Genomic DNA, 24686 nt, shown 5'->3' with positions numbered 1-24686 from the left:
ATCTAGACATTTGTTTATCGTATGAATGTGTAAGTATTGCTCTGTCTACATTGCAGTTTCCCTGCTCAGCCACCCTCATAAAAATGTGAGCCTACTTTTGTATTAACAAAGCAGCTTGCAAAGAACTTCACATCACTAGCTTACAGTGCTAATTTTATGGCAGACAAACCTAAACGAGACTTCTGTAAATAAATTAAGTCCTGAAGAGACTCATTTCCTTAATGAATGGTAATTTATTGTAAACTGCCTTGAGTAGGATTTTATTACAGCAATTAGCAAGCTACAACCTGAAAAAGAATAATTACTTAATCTTACATACAGGAATAAACAATCATAACTAGAGCTTTGGCTAACAGTCAAAAAAAATCACTTACTACTAGTTAAACCTGCTCATGTGCAATACAGAAACCTACAATATTAGAACACAGGCAAGGCTGCTATGCACAGAGCTCTAATCCTTGTTTTCTTACCTACTACTCATGTTGAATTACGGCATTGAAGAGACTGCATACACATACTACACAGAGCTTTCTCACTTCTCACACCTGCTGCAATTTTGTTTTTGTTTTGAATTGCTGGCTTGCAGCTGCTCTAGTATTCTTTGCTGAAGTACATAAACCATATTTTATCAAGCTTCTGAGATTCACCATGTTTACAAAAAAATGATGCCTTAAGGCTGAGAAAATTTACTGCTAAGACATGGGGCATCTTTGTGGAACCTTACAGCAACTGCTTGCCACAGCTGTAAGAAGAAACGTTGCATCACTTGGCAAGAATTAAGAAGGTGATCTGTTTGAGGTCATGTATGCATTCAGAATAGCACATAAGCCTTTGTAATGGTACATTGCTGTTTAATCTTAATGCAAGAAGCCCTCTAAGAACGCTGTGATACCCGGTTTCTAGGTTTACATCAGTACAATACTGGAAAGCATGTGTGTTTTTTGAGATTCTGGAATTCTCTTCCATACAATCTGAAACATCTCAGTCTCTCATGAGCAGAACATTTACAGCAATCATCTGAAACCTTTACATGGGTAGCTAACCAGAAGAGGGTATCTTTGCTTGCTAGCACTGCAGAGACAACAGAGCACAAATGAAACATGTCTCATGGTGCACAAACAGAGCCCCACCAGGGCTATGCAGGAAAGGAGCTTTCCCTTTCCTGCTGGTCTAGAATAATGCCACTCCTCAAGACAAGGTAGGTGGTACAAGACAATCAAGAGATGTTAAGAGCTAGCATCATGCTATCAATTCTCACATCTTTTCCACTCTCTTCTGCAAGATAAGAACTGTTATTACGCCAAGACAAATAATTTCAAAGTTATTTCCTAGAACTTAAGCTTGATTTAAAAATAAAAATCCCATATTTTCTCTCCAATACATACGTAGCACCTTCACAACTTGTAAATATAAATGTACATGGGACATTACATTTTTAAGTTAAGCAAAAAAGGAATTTGTTAAAATGACAATGACAGTACATACTTTTTTTTTTAATAACTTGCTGAAAGAGATGACAAGTCAGACCAAAATTTCAAAGTGAAGTGAATCAGATTAGAATAGACTATGGTAGAAGTCAAAATGGTAAGAGTTTTATCTGACTGCATGTAAAACCTTGCACTGATAAAACCCTTTAAAAATACAGAACACTTGACTTTTTATTAAGAGCATCTATCAAGTCAATATGTTGCCACTTAAGACTCTATCTAGGTAATCACTCTAAGCATTTCCACACTTCATAAATTAACCTACCTCTTGCATGCAGACAGAAAAGCAGACTTTAAGTCATTATTACACTTGTTTCATGTTTTAGGACAATGTTTCTGGATACTCTCGAGACTATAAATTCATCATTCTGAACAGCTAGACTGGGTCCTTATATGGGGAAAGCACAAAAATAATCAAATGCTGTGTCCAAATTATCCTTATTTGATTTTGCACAGTGTTCTCCACCGATCTTTCAACATGACACTAGTTCGGTTGTTGAAATCACCATGGATCAGAATTTTAGTCCAATTGCCCACTCCAAACTGCCTTACTCCTGATTTCAGTTTCTTGTCTTCTTCAGAAGTCCATGGCTAGGGGAAGAATAGAGAAAATACAGGATATATGAACAGAGAAAGATACTCATGTAAGAATTAAGCTTATAGTAAACATTAAAGCAAGTATTTATATAGCTGCCTGGTTTTTACACAACACAGATGTTTTATCTGTCAGTAGGCTCATTTTGCCTTCTTTTGAGCACCATAACTTGACACTAAATGCAACATGAAAGGTTAGAACAGAAGCATTACAGCAGTAGCAGGCATCACTCATTTAACCAAAAAAAAAACGTGCTTAAAATTTCATAAGTTACAGAAGGGAAAAGAAAGGCAGTGGGTAAAGTTTGGTTTTGCTCCAAACGTGCCTTGCAAAATTTTACTTTATTAGCTAATTGAGCAGAGAGAAACTTTAGATTGATCCTAGCACATGCCACAAGTGTTTTGTGATTCCTTATCACAAAATATATTATATCTTATACCTGGAGACTGTGAATCAAGACTCTGCTTATCAACAATGGAATTTTAGTGTGCTTAAGAAAAAATAAATCTCAACAGATAAAATGCTGATAGAAGAAAAATCATACATACGGATTTTCAAGAGAGGTCAGCCATAACCTCAGTTAACAGTTACACGCTTAAAGCTCCCCTTTGGGGAGAAGCAGATGGATGAGGCCAGGCTCTTCTTGCTGGTGCATAGCAATAGGACAAGGAGCAATAACCTAAAACTTGAACATAGGAAGCTCCATACTAACATGTGGAAGAGCTTCTTTACAGTAAGAGTGATTGAGCACTGGAACAGGTTGCCCAGAGAGGTTGTGGATTCTCCTTCTCTGGAGATATTCAAGACCCATCCGGATGCCTACCCATGCAACCTGTTGTAGGGTACCTGCTTTAGCAGGGGGGATTGGACTTGATCTTTTGAAGTCCCTTCCAACCCCTGCGATTCTATGATTTTTGGTCATTTACTGAGCCTACTATTTAAATCTCACTACTATGATACACAAGCTTTTTAATCTGTAAGGGAGGCCATTTATCTCAAAAAAGGAGAAAAAATTACTTGCAGTTACACATTTGTAAGGAAATCCTTCCACTGAAGTTCTCCAGCATACCAGTTCTCCCTCAGTTGGTTCTCAATACAAACATCTCAATACAGTTTTAAGAGCGGACATTAAAGAAAACTGAATTCTAATACTCAATTTTTTTAAGTTATATTATTTTAATTGCAGCTTTATTAGAAAAAAACATGTTTGTAATGAAAGATAATAGACCATATATATCCTAATACTATTTCTAACCTGTGCGTTTTTACTGTAGTTAAATATGGTCATTTTTTCACTCCAGAATAGCAATTCACAACTTTAAAGAAATTATTTAGAAAAAATACATTCTGCCACAATATGATCTTCCATGTGTCTTCTGCTCCTTTTGAGATGGTTTAACTTGGCAGGCAGCTAAGTACCACACTGCCACTTACCCTAAAGTGGGATGGAAGAGAGAGCTGGAAAACAATAAAACTTGTGGATTGAGATAAAGGCAGTTTAATATGACAGAAATGCAAGGGAAAAAATAACAATAGTTACATATATATACACACAAAACAAGTGATGCATAATGCAACTACTCACCAGCCACAGACCAATGCCCAGCCAGACCCTAAGCAGTGGGTGTCCCCTCAGCCAATTCCCTTCTGTTTTATCATTCAGCATGATGTCATATGGAATATCCCTTTGAGCAGCTTAGGTCAGCTATCCTGGTTCTGCCCCCTCCCAGCTCCTTGTGCCCCTCAGCTCCTTGATGGCAGGGAGGTGTGAGAATCTGAAAAGTCCTTACTTAGAGTAAGCACTGCTCAGCAACAACCAAAGCATCAGTATGCTATCAACACTGTTCTTCTCCTGAATCCAAAACACAGCATCATACTGCAACTGTGAAGAAACTTAACTTTTATCTCAGCCAAAACAAGGACACAATCATACAGACGTACATCTCCTCAGGCAAACTGAATTCTATATAATTTGTACAAATAGAGAACAGAATCTCCCTTTGGAGGAACTGTTTAGGAAAAATGCATCTAAAAAGTAAGAACCAACTTCTGTTTTAAATGGCATTTTATAGCATGCTTTTCAGATTTTGGGGAAGAAATCTTGAAAGAACAAAGACTTCACTTACAGAAAAAAGCATTAACTCAAAAACATTAATGAGATTGAGTTGAGATGTATAGAGAATTCTGTAAGTGTTCCATTTAATTAATCTGTGTTAATTTCTGCTTCTTTCACTGGAGGAATCCTGCTGCTCCTGATGGTCTCATGGACCACAGTTGTTACAGAAAGATACAAAAGGTCAATTTTCACTCATCTCACATTGGCATTTCTGCGAGTAGCACCACCTTCCACACTAAAAATCTAATTCTAGTTGGTGGACTTCTAGAAAATACATGATAATCCATTCTGCATGTGTGTTTGTACAAGTCATGAGCATGACTTCTGAAAATCCAGCCATGAAGGCCTCTTACTTTTGCATTTTACCAGTGCCTTATTTTGGAGTTGCACTGAAATAGCAAAAACAGTCAGTAGTTGTGCTCAGAAAAGCACCATGAAATTTATATAGACAAGCAATCAAAAACACTGCAATTATTGGGTCACGTTCATGCTTACTGATGTGTAGAAGCAACATAGTTAATGTCTCAGGCTTTTGCAGGTCTCACTAGTTACCAAACATTTGCAACTAACGGTGCCACCAGTCAGGACAATTTAATTAGCAAAGGAGTTGACTGCATTTACAAGTGCGTATTTTCTAGAGCCTCCTTATCTGAAGAATTTAAATTGCTGTTCCTGTTTACCATATCCTGCTTATCTAATAGATTTGGTGAAGAATAGGTTTGCATAGCAGTACTGATTTTGTGGGACAGAGTTAACTTTATTCACAGTAGATGATACAGTGCTAAGCTTTGGACTTGTGACAAAAACAGTAACATGTCAATGCTGGTCTTTCCTGCTTCTCATGCTGCCCTCTAGTGAACAAACGAGGAGAGTGCACAAGAAGATGGGAGGGGACAAAGCCAGGACAGGTGACGCAAAGGGACCAACAGGATAATTCCATAACCCCATACCTCATGATGTCGTGCTCAGCAATGAAAACTGAGTTAAAGAAAGAGGAAAGGGGATGGGAGTGTTGTCTTCTCCCAAAAAACCAGTTAGTTACACCTGATAGCACTCTGCTTTCCTAGAAATAACTAATTTGCCCACAAGCAGTATTGAATGAATTCCTGATCTTGCTTTGCTTGCATGCAGTTTTGCTTTACCAATTAAACTGTCTTTATCTCAAGCCACGAGTTTTATCACTTTTGCCTTTCTGAAACATGAAGTAAAGCGTCTTAAAGGACAGCCAGAAAAGCACTTGCACAGAGTATGGCTTGCCTTCTGCATGAAAAGAGATGCACACTGGAATGCAACTCAAGTGTGAAATGCCAGTGGGACAAGTGAGCAAGTGCTGTGTTTGGTGCATCAGTCTGTACCGGACAGAAAAATAAAGGATCCATGAAGCACATAACAGGACTTACACAGGTGTACAAGGCTGGCAGATGGGCTACGCTAGTACTTGGGGGAATCCACCAATGTGTGTGCTTTCACAAGCAAAACTCCTCTGCCAGCTGAAGAAGGGGATGTATTTTAAGTAGGTCTTCTCTACGTGAGCGTTACTGATGGCAGTGCCTGAGGTGGTCTGTGTGACTGGCCATGTCAGTGCCTGTGTCTGGGACAGAAGACTCAGTTTCAATACTGCTTGAACTGCAAATAGGAAAGCAGCACCTGTGTCCTTCAGCTTGTGCAGAAACCCCACATCCCTAGGTGCACCATGCTGGGCTCCAGCAATCTAGGGCAGGAATTGCTGGAGGAGGCAGTTGCTCCTAACATTCTTCAACAGTTTTGTAGTAAGCAGGATCTGGAGAAGCTGCATGTATTCCCAAGACTACACTTACATACTCCTTATACGATGAGGGAACTGATCCTTTGCTATCATGCTTATAGCATTAAGTTTGCTTACAAACTTCTACAGCATTATCTAAAAACCAAAACGGAGCCTGTGCTAGGAAAATTGAATAAAAGACATGTACAGAATGTAAAAAACCAAGAATGGGTGTAGAATAGTTCAAGACAACCTAGAGAATATATTGGGTAATTCAGGGGAAAAGAAGCATACTAGAATATGTACAGGACCTCCTCTAAGTAACAGATCACTTCTAGCTGGATAGGTCACATACACGTACCCTCACATATCAGACCATGACACTTCTTGAGACAGTTTTCTGCTAGCAATTTGTTTTCCTTTGACTGTGCGTTCTGGGACTCTTAGTTCTGGAAGTTTTCCATCCAAGTTTAGATACGTTGATTTTTCTCTATGTAACTTTGACTGAATTACGGAAAGCCAGATTTTCAGACATGTAAGAAATTTTTCAGGCTCATTTTAGACAACTTAAAGGACTGGTCATGCATATACAAGACAAGCTGAGAACAAAGGGCTCCCTAAAATTCTGACACTTGCAGACCATAAGAGTTCAATCTAGGAACCAGAAAACATTTCCTTTCAACAGCACTCCAGACAGTTGTTTGCAGCTAACTGAAAACAGTAATGAAAGGCTGAAAACAGGCACTGAACCACTGCAATGAAATGCTATTTACAAAACAAGAACAAACAATGCCAACATTGAAAGAGGCACTGGATAGAAAAGGAAGTTCTAGAAGTCAACAGCTCTGACATTCACAATTCACAGCATTCTTTCAAGCATGAGGACAACCTTATATAACGCACATAATTAAGCAGAGGTGAAGTTAACCTTTAAGAAGCCAGTATAATTGCATTTCTATGCAATATTAACAAGAGGCCTTGCTACTATGGCATAAATATCAGGCAGAGAGCAAATGCACATATAAATTTCAAGTTGTTGAGAGGAACTTAAAATTTTGAAAAAATAAAATTCAAAACAAGTTTTCTAAGAGTTCACTGCTATCAGATGTCCGTTTCTGTAAGCTTCTATAAATTCATGTTTCTAATAACACTGGATTTATAATCATAGAATTAAGAAAACAGCATGTTTTTTCTAGTGAGATTTGTGCACAAGCCCTAGGTCTGTAGCTGACTACAAAGAAACTACTTGAATTAATACTGATTATAAAGCTGTCATTAATTCTGTGTCTGCTGTAGTCCAATTAGCTTCAACTTGATGCTGGTAACAAGACTAATGAAACACGCGTGCTTGTCAGCAACTGGCTGGCAATAGTTATTTAACTATGATGTAGGAAAAAAATCATGCTTTTGAGTATCATAGAATCATAGAATGGCCTGAGTTGAAAAGGACCTCAAAGATCATCGAGTTTCAACCCCCCTGCTGAGTGCAGGGTTGCCAATCACTAGCCCAGGCTGCCCAGAGCCACATCCAGCCTGGCCTTGAATACCTCCAGGGACGGGGCATCCACAACCTCCTTGGGCAACCTGTTCCAGTGCATCACCACCCTCTGAGTGAAAAACTTCCTCCTAATATCTAACCTAAATCTCCCCCCATCTTAGTTTGAAGCCACTCCCCCTTGTCCTATCACTATCCACCCTCATGAACAATCGTTCCCCCTCCTGTTTGTACGCTCCCTTCAAGTACTGGAAGGCCACAATGAGGTCTCCCCAGAGCCTTCTCTTCTCCAAACTAAACAAGCCCAGTTCCCTCAACCTTTCTTCATAGGAGAGGTGCTCCAGCCCTCTGATCATCTTGGTGGCTCTCCTCTGAACTCGTTTCAAGAGCTCTGCGTCTTTCCTGTACTGAGGGACCCAGGCCTGGATGCAGTACTCCAGATGGGGCCTCACGAGAGCCGAGTAGATGGGGACAATCACCTCCCTCTCCCTGCTGACCACTCCTGTTTTAATGCAGCCCAGAACATAGTTGGCCTTCCAGGCTACCAGCACACACTGCTGACTCATGCCCAGCTTCTCATCCACCAGGACCCCCAAGTCCTCCTCCGCAGGGCTGCTCTCGAGGAGTTCTTCTCCCAGTCTGTATAAATACCTGGGATTGCCCTGGCCCAAGTGCAGCACCCTGCATTTGGCCTTGTTAAACCTCATTAGGTTCACATGAGCCCACTTCTCCAGCCTGTCCAGGTCCCTCTGGATGGCTTCCCTTCCCTCCAATGCATCGACTGCACTGCTCAACTTGGTGTCATCTGCAAACTTTCTGAGGGTGCACTCAATTCCATCATTTATGTCATTAATAAAGATGTTGAAGAGCACCAGTCCCAAGACTGAGCCTTGGGGGACACCACTTGTGACCGACCTCCATCCTGACAGAGAATCATTGATCACAACCCTGCAACCAGCCAACCAGTTCTTAATCCACCGAACAGTCCATCCTTCAAATCCATACCTCTCCAATTTGGAGAGAAGGATGCGGTGAGGGACCCTGTCAAAGGCTTTGGAGAAGTCCAGGTAGATGACATCCATCACCCTTCTCCCATCCACCGATGCCATCACTCCATCACAGACGGCCACCAGATTGGTCAGGCAGGATCTACCCTTGGTGAAGCCATGCTGGCTGTCTCGGATCACCTCTTTGTCTCGTATGTGCCTTCACACATCTTCTAGGAGAATCTGCTCCATAAATTTCCCAAACACAGAGGTGAGGCTCACCAACCTGTAGTTCCCCAGGTCATCCTTTCTCCCTTTCTTAAAAATGGGAGTAGTGTTTCCCTTTCTCCAGTCACCAGGGACTTCACCAGACAGCCAAGATTTTTTCAAATATGATGGAGAGCGGCTCAGCAACCACATCAGCCATCTCTCTCAGAACCCTAGGATGGATATCATCCAGCCCCATGGACTTACACACATTCCATTTCATGAGGAGGTCTCAGACTTGTTCCACTGTTATAGTGGGATGGAATCCTCTCTTCTCACCCTCACCTCGAGGGTTCTGGGAGACATGGGGAGTCTGATCACTAGTACAACAAGCAAATCATGTGAGAATAGTTTTTTTTTTTTAAAGGGCACTAGCTGTATTTGAAACTGTTGAGGAATCTTTCAGTGATGTAAATATTCCTAAGATTTGTGAGAAAAATATGAAGAATTTTCGGTTCTCATGTAGCAGGGGCCTAAAGCAACCTCCAAGAAAACATGGCGATATCATTTCTTAACAGCTCTCATTAGGACCTTAGCCCTTTTGAGAAAAGAATACAATTGAACATTTAACCAACACTTCACTGAAAATTCTTGAAGAGCAAGGAATAAGCACAACTCTCCCCACAGAAGAGTCTGTAAAATAAGTATAAACATATTCTCCTCTCCTGTATGAAAAATGAAATGTCAAAATGAACATAAGAATGAAATAACTTGCACCAAATTGGACATACGTTCCGATAACATTGCAAATTGTCAGCAAAAAGACTCCATATTACTTCTGAAGAGATACTTTTCAGAGGAATCAATTTAATATTAATTTAACTCAGAAATGCTTTATCACTTTACCCTAAGAAAAATGGCTATATACAAGATCAGTTTGTAATTCATTCCTAAAATAAAATAACTTCAAATTCATTTCTATCAAGGCATACACTTCAGTAGTATAACTCCACAGGTGAAAAGTACGGAATATAATGAAACTACTTGCATTACTTGAAAAAAATGGGCTTATCCATGAAGACAATTCCAAGGACTACTTGAAATGTAGCATTATAAAAAGCCACTATTACTTTATTTACTTGAGAAACTATTTTAATTATTGTAAACATGTTTTTGTCTCAGATGAACGAAGTATTGAATTACAAAATTACTAAATCTCCATTAAGCTTCCAAATTGTAAACATTCTTTGATGTTTGCCTAGAAGTCTTATGGGCAAATGATATATTGGATACTTTCGAATATTGTTCATAATCATTATTATAAAACTTGTACATTTGCAACCTTACAAAAAGATGTTTAAGAGTCAGGCTAAGTTTTAGTGATGTATGTCAACAAATTTAAGTCTCGTAAGCAATAATTGAGACTGCAACAGAAATGCATTTTTTTTTTAAAGCACAAGAATTCAAACTTAAACTATAGCACAACTTGAGTAAGTTTGAGTAAGTAAAAAGCTTAAACCCAGCCATTTTCAAAGTTCAGTCTACTACAGCTGGAAAAAGATTCTACTGCACTGCAAATTCATTTCATCTCCACTTAGATTAGAAAGCATTACAAACCTGTCTTCTTCGGCCACCAGGTAAATCACCTCCACGTTCTTCCACATTTTGCAAGTCTTTCAGCCCTACAAAACAATGAATATGCATCCACTGAATACACATCCAGACCAACAAGGAGTCAAAATTGAAGTAATGGTTTTCCATTCTAACAGTTTTGTGAGACACAGTGTACTGTTTCAATATACTTTGGAAAAGTGAGAAAATTTCAGTGTTAATATATGAACATGTTTTTTAAGTGTATTTATACACACAAATCTCATCTTAGTCCAAGGATTAGATAGTTTATTCAAGAAAAGTGACTATACTTTATATGCAACAGACCTCATAAGAGTTATTTTAAGCAATTAGGTAAATATTATACATAGTAATGAAACTTATTTCATACCTGTAAAATAAACTGAGAGTTATAGTAAAAAAGTATAAGTAGAGAGAATGGAAACATAGTATTTCTGATCGCTACTTTATATACAGGTTCCATCATTTCTACAGAATATGTTCTAACCAATGCAAGTAACCAAGGTATCTCAAGAGTTTGCCTCTCTTTAGCACAATATGAGCAGTAAGTGACTGTGGGTAGCTAGGCAGTTGTGTTAAATAGCAATTGGCCATACACAGAGGCTAGAATGTAATCTCTTTGTGGAAACAAGGTGCTAATGATTTTCAAAACTTATAGATGCTACATAATCCATGATTTAAGTTTTTTAATAATAGTACCAGGACAGCACACAAGCATCCTAACTGCATTTTACACTACAATTTGTTTTTCCAGTCAGTCAGTCAGCCTCTTTAGCTCCTTCCTTCACTTGTCCCTTGGGCTTCTGACCTAGATAAGTTTTGTTACTACTCTGGCAGCTTTGTTCTCTATAGAATACCAAAATCCTAATGGAGCAAACAAAAAAAAAATAAAGCATACCAGAAAAAAAGTGAATGATTTTGCAAAATGAGTTGCCAGGGGACTTAAAATCATTTCAGTTTTCTAAATGAGGCAACACCCAATTGTGCATTTGTGAAGAAACAGCATGAAGTAATTAGGAGTTTTCACCATAATCATTCTTACATGAATCCAATCACATTGGACAGCAGTTATTGAACCACCAAATGATCTGGAAAAGTGTCTGACATGACTTTGTTTTCAAAGTGTAAAAAATAAGCTAACACTCACTCTGAACACTGCTTGCTCTGTATCTCTCTTTTGAACAAGGCCTGCAAAGAACACAGAGCTAAAATAAAAATACAAGAAAAAACATTAAATACATAAGACTAAAAGCAAACCCTAAAATCATTTTTTTTTACCTTATTATGGATGTTATGTCTCCAGATAACCAGCTTGTAGTACTCCGTAGCTCTTCTGTAAGTCTTAAATAAAGATAATTTCCTAGACAGCAACTTGCTATTCATGTGAATCAACAATATTTAAATGAAATAAAATCCCTAGACTCCTCTAAATAAATAGAAGTAGACTAACACTGTGTCAATTCCCTTATTCACAAAACTACCACAAGCCAATACTGAAGGTTTTGAAAAACATTGAACTTCATCACGTGAAGTAATTTCTTAATTTTAAACAACTATTTTTTTTCACACCTTATGTCTTCTACAGTCTAAGAATTGTTACAATAGGTTTTAGAGAAATATTTCCATATCTCTTTCAGATATAATTGTGTCAGGAACTTTCCTTCCAAAAGTATCTTATGTGTCTGCCTGTATACTCTACTGCATCAGTCAATTTTCTCAACCAAACGATGCTAAGAATTCTAGGTATAAAACTGCAGAAATACACTCTACCATGACTGAAGTCCGCAATTTATTCTCCATGGAAAAAACAAGTGGTAATAAACCTAGAATATTACATTTTTCAAATTAAAGCTGGGGTAGGGGACAGAGGGGGAAAGAAAAAGAAACCAGGCTTCGAGGTCCCCCAGTAGAAGTTTCTTAGAAAAAAAATCTAATTGTTCTGAAACTGCATATTTCCAGTCATGCTCTATGCTTTATCAACGAAGCTAAATATTTACCTTAATACTAGTATTGTTTAACATGAGAATCCTATATTTAGCTGAGAGTAACGGAAATTCTCTGTGTCTTCTTTTTTAGACAACCTATAGCCTGAAATTAAGAACTATTCTTGATTGAGCTCCTTTTAAAAGAAAAAATTTGAAGTATTTCAATGTTTTTGTTGTTGTACAAGACTGACAGCTGTTTAAATTGAAAAATGTGCATTTTGAACATGTACTTAATATCAAACTATTTGATGTAAATGCCAAGAGTAACAATCACAGAAAAGCCAATACTTAAAAACAGAGAATGCATTTGTAGTTCATTTTCTGTTGGAAAGCAATTTGGAATTTAATGTCCTTCCTTCTACCTACTTGTAGTTCAACAAATTCCAAATTACTATCCACGCATATCCCTCAGCAATATAATGCTAAATACAAACCTTTGTTTAGTTTCCGAATTATTTTCTCTCTCTTCTTTGACATTCATAGTTTTGCTCTGCAACACTGTTACCTCCCCTCCTTTAGACTCCACTTGTTTTGTAGCTACCTGTGAGAAATGGAATTGATGTTTCAAAATTACAGCCAGCCAGAACCTAAATAATGTAAGTGTAGCCTGCGTTAGTATGTATACACAGAAATACAGTGAATGCTTGCATAGTAACAGAACATAAAGATAGTGTGAAATACATTGTATTTGCAGTCTCAAACTTAGCAAAGTACTCTAGAATCTTTTCTTAATGACTAGAGTACAAATTGTAAACTGACAGTCCTCAGAAGTTCATACAGTTCTACTCACTTAAGAGTGTGTCAAGATCAAGAATACCTACAGTACTTTCGAAAGATGCATTTCAGACTTTTAGCTTGTAAAATAACTTTTCCCACATTCACAGAAAGAAATTTAACATACTGCCTGAAGTATTTTAGCCACAAACTAAGATGATTTCTCCTCATTTCCCAAGTGGAGAAAGGAACTCTACAGACTTTTTGAAGCACTGTAAGATTTGCACTTATCCCCAGGTTCCTCTCATCTAGTTGAGATAATAAATAACACTTAAACAAAACCAACAAACTTAGTCCATATGATGTCATTCATGTCACTTTGGCACTGACTTTCTTCTCTACTATCTTAAGGCACATTGACTGGTCAAATGACCTCAAAATCTTAGTTGTGCACTATCGTTACTAAGCAAAGCAAACTGCTTTTTATCTAACATTGTCCATACAATCCAAAACATCTGCCTTAAAATGCTTAAATATGATTAAGTAAAAATGAGTCAGCTGACAAATTCACGGCAGGCCCAATATAAACTTCTTCCTTAGCCAGTTGCTTTCGTTTTTCAATCATTCTTTCACAGCATGCTTTGGCCTCCCGTAATTTCTTGTCATCAGTGCAATTTTCAGTTCTCTTGAATTCTTAACTTATCCTTCACAGTAACCTGCAGAATCTCTCAACATTTGTATGAATGTTTTTTTGTTATTTTCAAAAATTCTGTCTTTACTGTGGTTGATGATGGCAAAATATATGGAAGCGAGGATGAGTTTCTAAACAAATAAGTTAGCAGAGAAGACTACATAAAAAAATTAAGTCAACATAGTCTAAAAAGTAACAGTAGCTTTCAGATTTTTTGTCCCTAAAAATAATTCTTTTGAAAGAATACTAGAAGTTATTACACAGTAAAATTTAAAACTGCTTCCTGAGTGATTCTATCTGGCTGGTCTTCCTTCAGCATTGCAATATCTGCAGACTGTTCTTAGGGCAGTTTACCTATAATTTTCTTGAAATGAAAAAAGTTCAATTAACAGTAGTACCTGCAAACTTGCAGATTCCAAGCTTGTCAGTAAGCTGGAAATGGCAGCCTACAAAACAGTCTAGTAACACAGACCTTTTTGAATTTCCTCATATGGCACCAGAACAAAGACAGGCATGAATAGTTAAAGCTAGGGTGTTTTTCTGTAGTACAGTGCTGGAAAACAGTTACTTGCATTGTACAGTCAAGTGTAATCTTCACTCGAGTCTCCTTCATATACCAAGGTAATTCAGGGAAAGTAAAAAGACTTCAGAAGATTACAACAATGGTGCAGAAAGCAGGAACGCTGTGTATACAGACAGAGAGTCTAAGTATGTTACTGTGGAGTTTTTGAGCCTTCTCTGACATCTCCAGTCCTCTCTCTCTCTCCTTAGGCTCAAACATACAGCTTTAAAAATAAAAATAAACTTGAGAACTGACAGCTGAAAGAGACTTTGAAAGCATTGCTTGTATTACTCTGAAAACATTTGAGATATTCTCTAGTCTCTTTCTGATAAAGAAATAAAAATCCCAGAGGAACTTCCAGTCTGTTTATTTTAAAGTTTACCTCTTATTACCTTTAGATGTTTGTGTTTTTGTAATTGAGCAACTCAATACTCTTTTACAGCAAGTAAACATATGAGAAATTCTTCACAATCCTCCTGAAGATGAACTGCAGGAGGAATGCTGTTCTCGTCAACTTTAAATCATTTTTGAGCAAGACTGTTTGTAAATAAAGAAAATCTTACAGGAAAGACTATTACTGCTTTTTCATCTCTATCTCCTCTGACATTCCTAAACTTTTAAACAAATTAAGAGGTCCTGATCTTTTCATTTCACTGTAAGCCTTAGGACCTAAAGAAGGAAAAACAATTGTATTATCTGCCTAGGATCAGAACAGGTCCTCTTAAACAGGCCCTAGTGACAGCCCCAGCTTTTTAACCCTCCAAATTACATCCCTAATCAAGACAGGTATGGATAAAACATTCAAAGTATTTTATAAGAGTTTTATTCCTATATTCTCTTAAGCATTCAACATTCATTTTTTTTTAATTAATAATATGTTTCATAGGAAGATAAGGCTTCCCTTTCATCTAAGGGAATAACTGAATACAGTCTAAACAGCTTCCTTGGAAGTATGCATCTATTTCATCTTATCATTATGTACCTCTTTTTTCAAAAGTTTTGAAAATAGCTTTGACGTACCTGTAGTAAGAAGTTAGTTTCGTTTTCTTTCAGGAAAAGTTCAACGTAAGACTTGACTTTACTTAGCAAAAGATTGTAACTGAAGCTTTGGAGAAGGGGAACATATGGATCCTTGCTTTTGACTATGGTTGCCAGCTTCATCCTTAAAGGCTAAAAAAGCACAGCTATATATGACAAGTGAAAAACGTGTCTTGCAGTAATGATAGCATCTATGCTAAACAGGACATAGACAAAACTAAACTAGATTATGTCGTTTTCTGAATATGCCTAGATGACTTCATGCTACAGTTTGAAAGGATTCTACAGTGGACTAGACTTAACACCAGGAGTTTACTCTGATTATATGGCTCAATAAGTAGTAAGTATAACTTCCCAGAGATGCACATTTTCATTTCCTTTATGAATAACATTGAAAGCAGTATGGTCAATAGAGCAGGAAGTATCCCCAGAAAGGCCCACTCATTATCAGGCTTCTTTTCTCATTTGCTGCTTATGCAAATTGCTACTGTAAGGAATCTACCGTGTTCAGGAAGAGGGCTATTTAGTATAGTAGCATTAAAGACAAAAATACTTGTAATTAATCACAACCTCACACTCGTCTATAAACCACTCTGAATCCTATAGAGACCAATACAGTCAATAATAACTTACGTGTACAGGCTGCACTCTTATTTATGAACTTGAATACTATTACTACAAGCCCACATTTTTGGAACAGCTGAGTCCGCTGAAGAGTAACTTATACATATACTACTATTTATAAAGAACACATCAGCTGATATACCAGAGGAAGATAGTGGCAGCAGTTCTATCTTTCTTCTTTTTGTCTGCAGTGTTGGCCTTCTTCCACTTTTTGCCCTCTACACTGTTTTCCTCAGTGTAGCATACTAAAAAGCATCACTTTCTGCCTCCACGGAATGCCAGTTCCTCCTGTTTCTGCAGTTTATGACACGTAACTACCACCTTCTGTAAAGAAGGACCTGTGCAAGCACTGCACACATTCAAATTAAAAGTTAAATCTCTTAAGCCTATATACAACCTACTTTTTCTTTTCTTTCCCACCCCCCCAACCTCCCTGATTTTCAACCTCCTAGAAGCCTTTTCCACTACTGCAGTAGTCCATAGGTCGCTGAAGTTATTAACTATTATTTTGAACTGATATACACTTAAGGTTTTCATCTTCATGAAGCAATGAACATCAAACCTAGAGCCAATCAGACCCAGATGTTATATGTTCCAGATAGAGGGGATGTTGTTACGTCTCTGTCTTACGGATGCTAATGACCTTCCTTTCTTTCCGGTATTTCAACCTCTAGAATGCTAATTAATCAGTGGAAAAGACAGATAAAGCACACTGCAATGGCTCAGAAAAGGTCAGCAGCCCAATTAGAGCAGTGGACTCAATTTCTCTATCAGCATGTTTCTACTGCCTTTAGCCTGAAAAAATTGCAGTATCACTTTCCCAGAATCACTCCTGTCTCCAGTGGAGTGGGAAAGGGGATGAAGTTTGGACTGTTGCTGTCCACAGTACAGAATGCCTGCATCTAGGAGGAGTTGCTTCACTCCCACAAGTCACCTGTTATTGCTGTTATTCCTCTATGTCCAAACATCCTTTTGTACTGAGAGCTGCAACAGGTGTGGAAGTGATTGCACAAAGGATGAACGTATGCATGTAGTATTTGCTACCTTTGGGAAACTATTCTTCTCTTTTCTTCTAACACAAGCAAACAAAAGACGAAGTGTAAATGAAGCAAGTTATTACCTTATGTGATTCTGAGTCTGTAAATAGCCTTTCAAGAACTTCACCAGCCTCCTTATAATACCCTTTTTCCATATAGACTGCTACAACCTACAATCAAAACAGTTATGTTTACAAGATACGCTGAAGCACTGTTTTCTTCTGAATTTCAGATAAAAGTCACAGTTCTGCAGTTTTGTAAATATATAGTCCTGGATTTTGAAGTATGACCAACAGTTATCTAGTTATTAGAGCTAGATCTGAAAATACTAAGTGTCATGTATAAAGGCCTAACACCAGAGATTTAAAAGAATCTTAGTTGATGCAACTAAGATTCCCTTGCCTACTAAGAAGTGCTTAGATCTTCCCATGAAGGACTCTTGCAGTCCCAATAATTGTCAGCTTTCCCTTCAGTTCAACGAAAATGCAACAATTGCATTTTGCAGTGACAAAAATGTCAAATGATCACACTAAGTGTAATTTAAAAGGGAACATGTTCAATTCAGTAACGCACTGAAGCCCACTTCCAATAATGCACATACTATTTTAGATGATTATTCAAGAACAAAAAACCCACGAAATCTCAAAACAACTGGTAATTATCCATTGTTTAAGCACAGATATTTTGTAGGCATCTCTAAATAAAAAAATTACTTTTTCCAGAAGTCTGACTATGAACTCTCCTGTCTTCCCTAACTCCAGCTCAACAGCATGCATCCGCTCACCTTTACTGCACACAAGAGAATAACAGCAAAACAGAGCTGTTCAGGTGTTTCTGAACAACAACAAAAGAAAGTCTGAGTTCTAAAAAAATTCAGAGCAGGTTGAGAATTTGTTTTCAAAAGCTTTCAGTCTTAAAATACACTAAAAAAAAAAGAGAGAGAAAACACCTCTACTAGGAACAGGCTAGTTTTTACATGTTTCTCTCTGAAATCCAAAGTTCTCTAATACAGAAAATTATTTTTTAGCCAAGAAACCTCATGTGAAATTAAAGCTACTCAAAGTACATTTTAAAGCTGAAGATGCAGCGTTTTGAAGTTTTCAACTGATACCTATTTTTTTTTTTTCCAAATTGACAGGTTTTTCAAGTATTTCAAACAGGGACAAACCAGAACCAAAAAAGGTCTCCTGTGCAGCTCTATAATTGAAAAATATAAGAGTCTCAGAAAATTAGCTTCAGCCTGTTCATAGCTCAAGCTCTATTTTAAAAGCAAGAATAGTTAACACCCTGAAGAGTTTTGAATAGGTCACACAGACCTGAATTTGAATCAAACGACGAATTTCTTCATGACGTGTATCGAGTTTACTTTCTTCTCTTTCAAGTAACGTCCAAAAAGATAGAGCAGACTCCAAGGGCGAAATTCTTTTGTCATTTTCAAAATGGCATTCTTAGAGGGAAAACAAATAGAAAAAATATATATTCGTTATTTACTCACAATGAAGTCATATATACTAAAAATAATTTCAATTCCATTTTCCTCAAATAATTTTTAGTTTCTCTCTCCAGGTGTTTTTAAAGACCTGAAGGGATTCTCTCTTCTTTTTTGAAGAGGTTAAACCAAGGGAAATTCCAACAGCATAACACAAGACCGTCGCTGGAAGAGCAGAAGGATCCTCTCATGTCATTGTGCTAATAATAAGATTTGTGCGAATGCCCAGCAGCCAGGATCAAAGTGACCAGTTCTGACAGAAATCTAGCCTAGCAAGATAACTACTCCCTCTGCACTCTACAGTTTCCCAGTCTGATCACTGTGCACCTGCACAAGTGAGTGCACCAATGTAACAGATGCACCAGATGCTAGCAAATGCACAAGTCAGCTTCTTCCCACGGCAATGCCAGCTTACAACAAGTCACACTTCCGTATTTTTCTAATTATTGTTTCAATCAACATGACACTTCACACTGAGTTTATTTTAGTATAATACCAGTGCATTTAACTCTCAAAGAACTAGCATCTGAAACAAGCTACTCTTTTCTAATCTGTATTGAGCCTCATTTTAATCAAAGAAAGAATTAGGAAAGCTACCATAAAATACATTTGCTATCCAGGTACATAGTGCAGCTACATCTGGTATACTACCTACAAAGTTCATGCAGTCTTCCTCTCCACACAGGTCCCCTACACTGCGATAGATAAAAACACACTGAAGTAACATTCCCTAGTGATACACACAATAACAGTGTTAAAGCATTACCAGAGAAATCTCTATTTGTATGTTACTTTATATTTAAGAATGTGATGTTAAAGTTGAACTAAATCAAGAAAAGTGTAATTACCTGATAACACAAGTATTAATTGTAAGAAAACAAGCCTTTGTTGCACTGCTAAGCTAGAATACACCTTTGTTCTTCCCTGCTCATGGCTGCAAGACTGCTTTTAAAGTTCCTAAATCCCAGAGTTTTATCAAGCAGTAAAAACTTGCAGCAGAGAACTTAAGTATCCCAAAAACTTGAGCATGGGCAAAAAGTCAGCTTGGCCAAACCAGTAAGTTGCAAACACAGCCAAATAGAAGACAGTAGTGAACAATAACCCCACAGATCCGCTGCTGGCTGAAAGTCTTGCAGCCTTCTGTAAAAAGAAAGTCAGTCACTCTTCTCATCTAAATTCGTACACATACTGTCTGTATTAATTTAACCTCTAGATTTACATCAGCAGAAAAGCGCTCTCTGCACTTCACACTTGCAGATGTTGCTCACTAAGGGCTGGGAAATCTTTCCCAGTATATTTCTTTTGTTGATACTACTGAGACAAGACCACCTACAACTTGAACAGCATATAACCATTCAAATTCTACACAGTTAAATCAGTTAGCACAGAGTAATAATACCTGTCCAGCATATAGCTCGAGTATATGTGTAACAAAAACAGTCCAAAAGTAGAGAACTCAGTCATCTTATATACACAACAGAAGCTGTGTGAAAGCCAAATACACCACCATGCAAGCTCAGGCAAATCTACTTCATCAGCAAGTAGGAGGGGGAAAAGAGCAAAACCAAAAAAAACTAGAGTACTTACCAAGTCTTTTTCCTTTTGCAATTCTTATCAAAAGCTGACAGAGGTACACCATTTTTTTCTGGTGTGCAGTTACTTTGGAGAAGCCATTAGAAACAGCTGGAAAAGAAAAGTTCAGTCAGTCTTGCTCCAGCACTGCCACAGTGTGGCTAAAAATGTACTAGACACTATTATCAGACTACAAAATGCTTCCTCAGATCCCTAACATATTAAATTAAATATCATTTATTCTTCTGTGTTACGAGAACTTAAATCATATTTAAATCAAATTTGTTCCTCTGAAGCAGTTCACAACAATAACTCAGAAGTTAATAAATATATTGCAATAAACATTTTGTAACTCAGAACACCACCACAGCATCTTACGTAAATAAGATTTCATTTTGCTCAGTAGTATACTATGGAGGCAGGTAACTGCTCCAAGAAGACATTTCCCTGGAACGGCTGCATAACACAAGCACCATGCCAGCTGGTAACATACAGTGTTGCTGTGACAACTGACAGACAAAAAGCAGTAAAAGCTAAAAGAGCAACTTAGTCAGAAACGTGAGGTTTACAAGGCTGGGAGCAAAGATTATCATATACTTTAGACAGGGAGCTGTCATGACTTTATTTCCATCATGCTGATTACCGCATTTTAATGTCCTATATATATATATATATCAATTTGTCTCCACAGCATAATATGGAAACAACCAAACTGGAAAGCAAAGAACAGGTCAAACAGCTTGTCCAAGACAGCTGAAGACTGAGCACCCTAGTTCAGGTCATGCTTATATACACTTTTCAGCATCAGCCCAGCAAGAACCAGGATTGTGCAGCATGGGAACCCCCCCACACAGGGCTTTCATGGACACAACTAGAACACAATGCCATTGTTTCACTTGGAGGTGCTCAGCCTACTTGCTTATTACTGTATGATCATCTCCTAGGGAACAATGTAGAAGCATGCATTTACAAACTAATTAAAATCTTGAATGAATACCCAATCTAATATCAAGAATTATATTGTCATTTGGGTTTCAAAGAACACATTTGCAATTCTCTTTCTGAAGACAGGTGATACAAGAGCTTTAGCTAAAATAGGAAGTAAGAAAAAGGACATTGCTTAGAATAGCAAGAAAGTGCCACTAATTATAACCACAAATTTATGCATCTCCCATAGCAGACAAGGGAGTTCAGTGTCAGAAAGAGCCTGGATAATAAGTTCATTATTAGAGACAGGCGCTATCTTTGTACCCTGAAGATGGAGCCAGAGTTTGGAAACTTCTTAGGAAGAAGGCTGCAGCTAAACAATGCAAAAGAACAAGAGGTCAAATTGACAAGTAGCTTGAGATCAGTTAGCTTTCTCTGCTCCTTTGCATACTTTTAGGTTGCACCTACACTGGCACTTCAGTTCAAGGATGAGATTTAACATAAAACATTCTGTGCTTTGGTTTGTTTCACAAAGTCTTCATTACACAGCTCTAGATTCCCTTAGCTCTAAGGGAAAAGAAATCTTGTTTACATGGTGTTATCAACAGGTCCATAGCACCGATTATTCACAGGTAATGCAGACAGACAGACACAGACTTAACAAAACATTCTAGAACAGTTTACTATTAATTCATTTGTTAAAAGTGCCCTCAACCATAAGTTGTTTCCCTCCCTACAGCCACTTAAATGTACTTCTTAGCTTTTCACTAGAGATTCTAGAAGTCCTGTTCCTTGCCATGTGTAGATACTTGAACAAGCTAGTTCTGGTGATTGACCTGTCAAAGCAGGATAAGGTAGGCAAGGTACATCACCTTGCCAAGCTGCCTTTGAACTCCAAGCTAAATAGCCACCAATTTCTACCTGTCAGCATACTGAGCTATAAACAAACATTATCTCCTAATAAAATAGCTCCTCTTCTTGCTTTATTAGCACTTAACTTTTGCACTTGCTTCTGTTTCAACTGACCTTCCTGTTGAAAGCCAGTCATTACTTCTATAAAATCTTATTTTGATCTATGCAACGTTTTGTATTTCCACAAAAAAACCTTCTCTAATGAAATCTTACAAGTGCAGTTAGCTTTTTCCTTAGATTAATACACTATTGACTTAGTAATCTTACAGCATGCTGAACTCTTTCTGTAGCTGAACGCTCACGTTCCAAGTTTGCTATTAGTTCCCAGTTCTATTTAGCTTTGCACTCTGCACAAATAATTTAACTGTTTCTACCAATACAGTCTTCTAAAGTCTTCCCATTCTTCTTAGGAGATATTCTAACCTGTATCTGCGTTGACAAGCATCTCTACTTCCATCCTCTTGATAACATTTCATAACAATTCTACTTAGCCACAGCACTAAGGTCAACCACTATTAATAATTTAATCTAGCACACCCCACATGTGATGTATTTATCTTACTATTCTCTTACTAAACTCCGTAATATGCATTCTGCATGCCATGCTATTCAGTGCCTTGGAAAATTTTAATTAAGTTCTACTACTGCATTTACTTTGGTCAAGCAAATAAACAACAAAAAAAATTCCCCCTAAGCTCTAATGTTGTATCTTCAGGAAAACGACTGCCAACAGATAACATTGCTATAAATCCATCAAGTCTGATATCCAGACAATAACTACTGTCACTCTTAAAATACTCCTCATTTTATGTTCATGTTCTTCAATTCAAAAATCCATCTATGAGGTTCTTTTCCACCTCTCTCTACTAGGCCATAATCTCTTGAAATTCTTCAAGCATTCAACTAAACCCAAGGAACACAACATACATAAGTTACTGCTTTTTTTTTTTTTTTAAGAAACAAACAAAAAATTCATTTTTCCACTAAACCCACTTTAACTTTTTAAGCAGCCTTGAGCCATCAGCATCCAAGGTCTCAGCTTCTGTGACTGCTGATGGTATATAAACAGTCATAGTACACATTCAAGCTTCATAGAATGAAGATGGCAGTAATGCTTAAATTCACACAGAATCATAGAATTGCTCAGGTTGGAAAGGACCTTCAAGATTAAGTCCAACCTCAACGTAACCATACTACCCTCACTCTAACAACCCACTGCTAAATCGTGTTCCTGAGCACCACATCCAAACGGTTTTTAAACACGTTCAGAGATGGTGACTCAACCACCTCCCAGGAGAGCCTGTTTCAGTGCTTAACAATCCTTTCTGTAAAGAAGTTTTTCCTGATGTCCAACCTAAACCTCCCCTGGTGCAACTTGAGGCCATTTCCCCTTGTCCTGTCACCTGTCACCACTGAGAAGAGACCAACCCCACTCTCGCTGCAATCACCTTTCAGGTATTTGAAGAGAGCAGTGAGGTCTCCCCTCAGCCTCCTCTTCCCCAGACTAAACAGCCCCAGTTCCTTTAGTTGCTCCTCGTAGGACATGTTCTCCAAGCCCTTCACAAGCCTTGTTGCCCTTCTTTGGACCTGCTGCAGCACCTCAGTGTCCTTCCTGTATTGAGGTGCCCAGAACTGAACACAGTACTTGAGGTAGAGCCTCACCAGTGCCGAGTACAGGGGCAGGATTACCTTCCTTTACATCCACTTGTGAATCTAGAAGACATCCCTCCAACAACAAAAAGGCTAGTTCGCATCCCTGCTTAGTCTCGCTTAAGGAAAATTTAAAAATTCTCCAGAACTGCTTTCATCTCCAGATGGAGGTTATTACAGGATAACCCAGGGCCAGCTCCTCACCTAGCGCCACATCCGTCCACCGCCTGAATTCGGCCCCGCACTCCTCCACGAAATGCCGACACAGGCAGTAGCAGCTGAATTCCAATACCCAGTCCGCGGCCACAGCCTCCACCCGCGCCAGTGCCGCAGAGACAACCGGAACCAAACCACTCCCCCACTCCCTGCCCATCTCCGACATTTTCAACCTACGCGCCACTGCTTTCCCCTCCTCCCACCCAACGGTCTCGCTGTCCTATCCCCGCCCCTTCCGGCGCCCCGGCCACTCAGCGCGGCCCTTGGCTGACGTCACTTCCGCCGGCGAGGGTGGGGCTGAGTGTGCCCTCCCCGAGGGCGGGTGAGGAGTAGTGTGGTGACGTCACGTGGCGATCCGGGAAATGCTGGAGCTGATAGTGGCGGCTGCACGCGCCGTGGTTCCTGTGAGGAGACCGCCTTTCGCAATAGGAGGAATTGCTGCCAAGGCCTGGGACACGCAGGATGCGGGGGAAAAATGTCTGGGGACGGCACAGAGCTTACTGTGGGACTTCCTAGGAGAGCTCCCCTGAGGGGAGGTTCAGGTTGTATATCAGGAAACGATTCTGCACCAGAGTGAGGTGGAATAGGCTCCCCAGGGCAGTGTTCATGGCACCAAGCAGCCGGGATTCAAGAAGTGTCTGGGCAGTGCTCTCAGACATACGGTCTGGGTGGTCCTGTGTGGAGCAAGATTTGGACAACAATCCTTAGGAGTCCATTCCAACTTCAGATATTCTGTATTTCTTTGAGGAATGAAAGGCAAACAGATAATAGGAATTTTGATGCTATGTAGGAGAGACAGCTCTGGAAAAATACAAGTGTTAAAGGATAAAAAGGTTAAATGAAAATGCTCTGCTGGTTGGTACGCTTATTTATGCCTGATCAGCACAGCCTGTCCTATTGTATTCAATTTGTTTCTAGCTTTCCTGGGTGAGGGGCTCTCAGTTCAGTGTGCACATCTGCGAGTGGCTGTGTGAGGGCTGCAGCTGGAGCCAGGCTGTGGGGCAGAG

General features: G+C 38.7%; 1 protein-coding gene across 4 annotated transcripts; it reads right to left on the bottom strand.

Annotated features, from left to right (window-relative positions):
• On the bottom strand, positions 115-23922 carry TERF1 (telomeric repeat binding factor 1). 4 transcript variants are annotated; one of them, XR_002435445.1, is made up of 11 exons: positions 23668-23922; positions 19990-20085; positions 18230-18360; positions 16997-17083; positions 15235-15384; positions 12682-12788; positions 11541-11603; positions 11410-11450; positions 10248-10312; positions 3668-5789; positions 1991-2078 (listed from the first exon to the last, which is right to left on the bottom strand). XR_002435445.1 is itself a non-coding variant. In XM_021387947.1 (10 exons), the coding sequence occupies exons 1-10, from the start codon at positions 23843-23845 to the stop codon at positions 1926-1928; spliced, it is 1071 nt and encodes a 356-aa protein (XP_021243622.1). In that variant the 5' UTR covers positions 23846-23920; the 3' UTR covers positions 115-1925. The 4 variants fall into 4 exon arrangements, 2 of the variants coding, with proteins under 2 accessions (XP_021243622.1, XP_021243623.1); XM_021387947.1 differs by lacking the exon at positions 3668-5789 and having other exon boundaries at positions 115-2078; positions 23668-23920; XR_002435446.1 differs by lacking the exon at positions 11541-11603.

Source organism: Numida meleagris, chromosome 2 (assembly GCF_002078875.1).
Source record: "Numida meleagris isolate 19003 breed g44 Domestic line chromosome 2, NumMel1.0, whole genome shotgun sequence".
Lineage (NCBI taxonomy): Eukaryota > Metazoa > Chordata > Aves > Galliformes > Numididae > Numida > Numida meleagris.
Note: the sequence above shows the minus strand (reverse complement) of the source record. Positions and strands in the feature narration are given on the sequence as shown.

What these genes read in the sequence shown, in the direction of transcription:
- TERF1 (XM_021387947.1), bottom strand. Translation starts at nt 23,845, where the DNA reads ATGTCGGAGATGGGCAGGGAGTGGGGGAGTGGTTTGGTTCCGGTTGTC. An exon ending in AAACTAACTTCTTACTACAG is followed by an intron (nt 12,789 to 15,234) that starts GTACGTCAAAGC and finishes CATTTCTCACAG; the next exon opens with GTAGCTACAAAACAAGTGGA. An exon ending in GACATAACATCCATAATAAG is followed by an intron (nt 11,451 to 11,540) that starts GTAAAAAAAAAT and finishes TGTTCTTTGCAG; the next exon opens with GCCTTGTTCAAAAGAGAGAT.